The sequence below is a fragment of the Urtica dioica genome, chromosome 4, assembly GCF_054948205.1.
Source record: "Urtica dioica subsp. dioica isolate 48M chromosome 4, U.dioica_male_clone48M_v1_H2, whole genome shotgun sequence".
NCBI classification, from domain to species: domain Eukaryota; kingdom Viridiplantae; phylum Streptophyta; class Magnoliopsida; order Rosales; family Urticaceae; genus Urtica; species Urtica dioica.
The window spans coordinates 21,353,436-21,360,326 of NC_142759.1; the positions used below are offsets into that span (position 1 = coordinate 21,353,436).

At 38.2% G+C, this 6,891-nt stretch overlaps 1 protein-coding gene across 1 annotated transcript; it reads left to right on the forward strand.

Annotated features, from left to right (window-relative positions):
• Nucleotides 1-1,296: 1,296 nt before the first annotated feature.
• On the forward strand, nt 1,297-5,120 carry TTL1 (tetratricopetide-repeat thioredoxin-like 1). The gene is made up of 7 exons (XM_089611978.1): nt 1,297-2,428; nt 2,645-2,828; nt 2,933-3,117; nt 3,330-3,663; nt 3,749-3,953; nt 4,043-4,149; nt 4,244-5,120. The coding sequence occupies exons 1-7, from the start codon at nt 1,659-1,661 to the stop codon at nt 4,394-4,396; spliced, it is 1,938 nt and encodes a 645-aa protein (XP_089468104.1). The 5' UTR covers nt 1,297-1,658; the 3' UTR covers nt 4,397-5,120.
• The last annotated feature ends 1,771 nt before the right edge of the window (nt 5,121-6,891 follow it).

Below are 6,891 nucleotides of genomic sequence, written 5' to 3' on the forward strand. Positions count from 1 at the left end.
TGACGACTCAAGGATTCGACGAAGAACGCGAATGATGCAGAAGTTCTAAAGACACGAAGATCCGAAGAAGGCCAAGAAAATAAAGAAGACGAACATGAGAAAAGTGTAGAAAACATAAAAGGTTAATTATTGACAGGATAAAAACGACAAGAAGAGAAGACTTCACCACATTCTAACCTATATGCGATCATAAAATCCAGCCCTAGATCAAACCACGAACGGTTTTAAGTGTTAACAAAAAAATAGCGTTAACAATTTGGATGATTGAGTTGTTTTGTTTGGGTTGTTACCAACCAACATTAATAATTTTATAAAATAAGTATTCTCAAACTACAACATTAGTAATTCTATAAAATAAATCTAAAATCTTAGAGAAGTTATATATATAGCTTCTCAAATACACACAGTGTGTGTATTTTTAACTTTTTGGCAAGTTTAACATTATCCTCTAGAAAATTACTTTTTGCAAAAATAAATTACTTGAAAGTTAAGTTATTTACTATTTTATAGCATGTGAAAGAAGAATAATCCGTTTTTTTTTTTTTTTTTTTTTTTGGGTAGAGGAATCAAGAAGAATAACAGTTTTTCCACGGAAAAAAAAAATGAAGAAGAATAACAGTTTAATGTGCAATATAGTTACAGACATTATAATACATATAATTGAATAATGACCTTTAACCTTTTTGTCAACCATGTATATAAAAATACAAGTCTTAAATGCAAGACAAATATAGTAAATTATTTACGAATTAAGCTCAACATTCAAAAACCACGAACGGAAGGCAAGCATAGTAAATTATTTACGAATTAAGCTCATCCACTATCGAATATTAGCACAAATTAGAGAGATTCGACAATGAAGTAATAAAAAGGTAAACAAAAAAAAAAGAAAAAAAAAAAAAGGAAAGGAGGTATAATAAAAAGATTTAATTAATCGGCATTAATTGAAAACTACTTTTAGTTGTATTGTAGTCTTTCTGGAAAGCGCGTGCAACTACACGACACGACAAGGGAGTGAGGAGTTAACCGAAGCGAATTTTTAATTTTTTTCCCTTCATATATATTACTTTTTTTTATATAATATTTCCTAATGAATATAAGAAAAAAGAGAAAATTAACAAAATACGTGAATGAAAATGAATAAATAAATAGAGAGCGAAGTGAAAGTGAAACCCGTCTCGTGAAGCAGCAGAAGAAGATGAAAATAGTAAAAGAAAAAAAAAAGAATAAAATAAAAGCGTTTGTCTCTAATCTCGTTTTATTTTATTTTGACAAACTCTAATCTCTCTCTCTTTCTTTTTCTTGGTCTGTAAATGAGAGCTTGTCTCTGTCTCTCTCTAGACTTGGTTTCTTTCTCTCTCTAAAAGCACTCACTCACACACTTGACTCACATTCCATTCTTTGCTTCTTTCTTTTATAAATCACGAGATCTCCAACTCTTTTCTTTTTCTTTTCTTTTCTTTCCTTTTCTCTCTCTCTCATTCTTTCTCTCTCTGTAATGTCTTCTTCAGAAAAAGAAGACTTTCTTCTTCGTCAGACTGTCACTTCTCTTCTTATTTTCTTCTTGCATTGCTAATTACACGAGTTCGTTACTCTATTCAGACACCTAAACCTAGAATCCGAGATTCTCCGATTACTATCTCGGCTCGCCGTCGGAGATGTCGAAGAAGCGCGACTCGCTAGGTCTGGACTCACTCAGCGACTCGCTCGCGACCATCGAGTCCAACAAGCCGGATTTCCGAGAGCTCGATCTCGGCTCTCCGGTCTCTCCTCTCCGGACTCGTCTCCACGGCGGCCAAAGCGGCACCGCCACGAGCAGTTCGAGCTCCAGCTCCTCCGGATCGGCCTCCGGCCCCGGAATCCGGGCCGGAACGGCTCAGACTCCGAGGAGATCCGATTCCGGACACTCCGGCGAGCTCTCTTCCGGTACCGCAGCGAGATCCGACTCCTCCGGGACTTCTCCGGCGCCGAGCGTCCTTCCCGCCGGGAATATCTGTCCCTCCGGGAAGATCCTCAAGCCCGGCATTGCCTCTCGGACTCACCGGACAGACGTCCTTGGATCCGGCACGGGGAACTACGGCCACGGAAGCATAATGCGCGGCGGTGGAGGACCGGCGCCGGCAAAATGCGAGCCAGTATCTCCGGCGGCGAGCCGAGGAGGCGCAGTTTCCGGCGGCGGAGTTGGCGCGGAGGATTTGAAGAGGGCTGGGAATGAGCAGTATAAGAGGGGAAACTTTGCGGAGGCTCTAGGGTTGTACGACCGGGCGATTTCCATTTCGCCGGGAAACGCGGCGTACCGGAGCAACCGCGCGGCGGCGCTTACGGGACTCGGCCGGGTTTGGGAGGCGGTGAGGGAGTGCGAGGAGGCCGTGAGGCTTGATCCTTCTTACGCAAGGGCTCACCAGCGTCTCGCTAATCTCTTCCTCAGGTTAGTTTTAGGAACTCCGATTTCATAACCACGGATCTTGATTTTGCTTCTGACCTCTGTTCATTAGAGACTGAAGATGTTGAGTTTCACTTTCACATCGTGGGACTGTTTATACGCCTTGTGTTTGGTTTATTGGAAAGCAGCATTGGGATCTGGAATAAAGTTTTGATCTTCGACTCTTTAATTGCCAACCTATAACTAAGCTTTGTTGTGCAGGTTAGGGCAGATTGAGAATTCAAAGAAGCATCTTACATCCCCAGATTCTACCGAGTTTCAGAAGCTACAAATACTAGAGAGACATCTCAACAAATGCACCGATAGCCGTCGGATCGGAGACTGGAGAAACGTGCTTCGCGAGATTGACGCTGCAGTCTCTGCTGGGGCCGACCACTGCTCTCAGGTTACTGAGATTTTATTTTATTTTATTTTTTTTTTCTTTTCAATTCCTCAAATGACCTGATAGCTATAACGATTTGCTGAGCCTGTTTCAAATTGAATTTACAGCTCTCTATGTGTAGAGCGGAAGCGTTTTTGAAGCTCCACCAAATCGACGATGCAGAGTTGTGCGTGTTGGCTGTCCCCAAGCCTGAATCGCCCTCCAAGTCTTGTTCCAATGTAAAGTTTTTTGGTATGCTTTCCGAAGCGTATCTCCACTTTGTCCGTGCCCAATACGAGATGGCACTTGGAAGGTGGGTTTTAGGGGAGCAAATAAATTGTTTAAAGCTTCTTCATGGTGAATTAAACCAGCCTCGATCGGGGAAGGGTGATTTAGCTAATTAACCTTAAAATTGGAGAGATTTATTGTAATGCCGTTAAAAGTTTCATTCTTTTATTGATACATCAGTTGAGCTGAAGCACTATCTCTACATCAGTTTAGCTAAATCATATGAATGTTTTGCAGGTTTGAGAACGCAGTAACGGCAGCCGAGAAAGCCGGGCAGATCGATTCGAGGAACATCGAAGTGGCGGTGCTTCTCAACAACGTTCGATTGGTGACACGAGCTCGGGCGCGTGGCAACGATCTCTTCAAGTCAGAGAGGTTCACCGAGGCTTGCTCGGCTTACGGCGAAGGCCTCAGGCTCGACGACTCGAATCCGGTTCTGTACTGCAACCGAGCCGCATGTTGGTTCAAGCTCGGGATGTGGGAAAAGTCCATTGAAGATTGCAACCGAGCATTGAGCGTCCAACCTAATTACACAAAAGCACTGCTCCGAAGGGCCGCCTCAAACAACAAGGTGAAGTGCTTGTAGAGCAAACCCTTCTTAAACCCTTTTTAAAGCTTATGTATATGTTCACAAATTGTGAGTTTTTTCTTTACAGCTAGAGAGATGGGAAGAGGCGGTTAGAGACTATGAGATCTTGAGGAAGGAACTTCCGTGCGACAATGAAGTAGCTGAATCTCTGTTTCATGCCCAAGTGGCATTGAAGAAATCCCGTGGAGAAGATATTCGTAATCTGAAGTTTGGCGGCAGGGTTGAAGAAGTATCGGGTCTCGAAAACTTCAGAACCGCAGTCTCTTTACCGGGTATGAAAAAAAAAGTTTGCTTTCTCATAAACGAATCAAACATACAGGCTTTCATAGTCTTAACTGCTATTCGAATTTCGAAATTACAGGCGTCTCCGTAGTCCATTTCAAATCCAACTCCAACACGCAATGTAAACACATATCATCGTTCCTCGACACTCTTTGCATTCGTTACCCGTCCATCAATTTCATCAAGGTAAATTGCTTTCTTCCGTACTCACTCGCTGGTCTTTGTTCAAGGAATCTAAATTTCGAATATCAATTTGTTAATTGGGTTTTGATGATCAAAGGTTGACATTGAGGCGAACCAGGCCGTTGCGAGCTCGGAAAATGTCAGAATTGTACCGACCTTCAAGATATACAAAGACGGTAATCGAGTGAAGGAAATCGTGTGCCCTAGCCGGGAAATGTTGGAACACTCGGTCAGGCATTATAGCCTTTGAGAACTTTACGGCTTTCCGATTCACTGCCGTAATTTTTTTCACGACTTCCTTCTTTGCTGGCCCAAAAACCCGTCCCTGTTTAAACTCTTCCACAACCCTTTTCTTTGCCTCCTTCCTCGGAATATTATAGGGATAATGATGGTACCTGTGACATAAATCAGGCCCCCAACATAAAGAAAAATAATCCTCATTTTTAGCAACAGCCATTTTGCCAGTAGAGACCAGAGAGAGATAGCTTAGTTGTTCATTTTTCTATTTATTCATTCATTCCTCATTGGCTCTCTGGTTCCATTTTTCTTTTCTTCTCATCCTTATGTTGATTTTTTTTTTCTTCCTATTTTGGTTCCTCTATTTTTCATATCCTCTTGGATCAGCCTGGTCGTCGTATAATCCGCGAGTCGAAAGAGAAGAGAAACCAAAAGTAAGATGAAAGTAAGTTGAGTTAACTTGGGTCTTAAGCTATATTGAGAGGAATATAGAGATAGACAGAAAGAGAGAGATATGGCTGGCTACTAGAAAGTTTATGTACATGTATATATGTGATATATACAAGAAAAAGAAGGAAAAAAACAGAAGATATGAATGAGGGAGAGAGATTGGATGGGATGTTGGGTGTGTACCTAAAATTTGGTTAGTGAAAGAAAGGATGAATATGCTGTTATTGTTGATGTTTATTTCCTTTAAAACCATTTATTTCATCAATAATAAAAATTATATTTCTCTCTTTCCGGATTTCGTGACGGATCAATCTCCCACATTGTTTAGTATTTTTTTTTTTTTTTTTTTTTTAGGAGTATTTCATTGTTAGTAAATGGTAGCCATGATATTTTTTGTCTCTTTTTTTCATTTTCCTTTTTTCTTTTGTGAAGTACGTACGTATAATTCAATTGGGTTGGACTGTGGTCGTTGAGATAATTCATTACCCGGTTTCTTAGAGTAATAAATTTTGTCTTTGGAGAGAGTACCAACCCTCTACTCTTTAAGCTTGTGGTTTGTTTAGTTGCAAGTTATAAAAAAGTCATGATTTTGAGCACCCAAAAGCAAACTACGGCAATAGTCTTGCTGTGTTCTAGTCCGCATATATACACACACACGCACACACGCACATATATATATATATATATATATATATATATATATATATATATATATATATATATATATATGTAATACATATATACATGTATACATATTGAATAGTAAGGTAAAATATTTTTTGCTTACTTGATTTAGCGGATTAAAAAACAGGATTATAACTTTCAAATTTCAATATTGGGAAATGGGTACAATGCACATGTGGGGTTTTATTTATTATTTATTATTTATTTTGATTTAGGTTTTTATGGCCGAAAGCACATGTGGGCATTTAAGTTTATTTGTTGTCACAAAGAAACAGAAAAATACAAATACTGCCTAATTAATATTTAAAAGTCTAAAAGTTGGGTCTGGTCGGTGTCAAATTAGTTGATGATGATGACTTGTACCGTCCATTATGCATCATCACTTCCTTTTCATGTCTTTAGTTAATTGCGTATTATTGATGGTGTGAAGGTAGGGACATATAGATATAGGAAATTCAAAAAGAAAGAAGAAAAAAAAGGTGATGGATTAGATAACTATATACATAAGACATATCATTTTAGACTCGATTGCTTGTTTGTTTCTATAAATATTTTTGATTCACTTTCAATCATTATAATAATGAACCTTTCAACAAGTGTTTAAAATGGAAGTATTTTTATTGGTTTGATTTCTTTATCCAAACTTGTCATCTTCGAATGTCTTGGCTTGATGTGACTGAAAATGGGAGGCTTTGTGCTTGTGGTGGTGAATAGTACAATTTCGTATATATTTATTTTAAATATACATAATCCATTTATTACAAATTTACAACTATGCAAAATTGTAATAAAATTAGATAATTTTACAGTTCCAAACACACGCATTTTAAGAAAACAAAGAGAGAAGAAGATGGCCAAAAGAGAGGAACAAAGTAAAAGAATAAAAAATACGTTTGATTTTTTTTTTTTTAAACTTTTCTTTTATCGTTTTTATTTTAATATTGCTTTTATCATTGAAGATAATATAAATGAATGGTTATGAAATTAAAAAGTTCTGTTTTGTAGCGAAGATTTGTCATTTTCCATATTCCTACTGTTGCGTTTTTTTACTTTTAAGTTTAACACAACAAAGTCTACATTTATGAAAACAGATGTATGGACATTTTACATTTATGTTGATTGTTGTCACATAGTAGCTTCTCATTCTGACGGTACTTTTATATTTCATAGATGAAGTTTTCAGTTTGTTTTTCTTCTTTCTTTTGTTATGGCAAGTGTAAAATTAAAAGTCTAAATATCTTTTACTTCATTTTTTTTTTGCTCCGATCTTTTACTTCATATAATATCTTAAAGAATATAGATCGAGGTAAATGTACGAACTGTCTTGGTCCACGTCCACGCCCTCTCAAATGAGAACACAGTGTGTCGGTGCTT

Bases quoted from the DNA above. Each gene is read 5' to 3' on its own strand.
- TTL1 (XM_089611978.1), top strand. From the start codon at position 1,659: ATGTCGAAGAAGCGCGACTCGCTAGGTCTGGACTCACTCAGCGACTCG. The intron at 3,118-3,329 runs GTGGGTTTTAGG...AATGTTTTGCAG, and splicing joins TACGAGATGGCACTTGGAAG to GTTTGAGAACGCAGTAACGG. The intron at 3,664-3,748 runs GTGAAGTGCTTG...TTTTCTTTACAG, and splicing joins GGGCCGCCTCAAACAACAAG to CTAGAGAGATGGGAAGAGGC.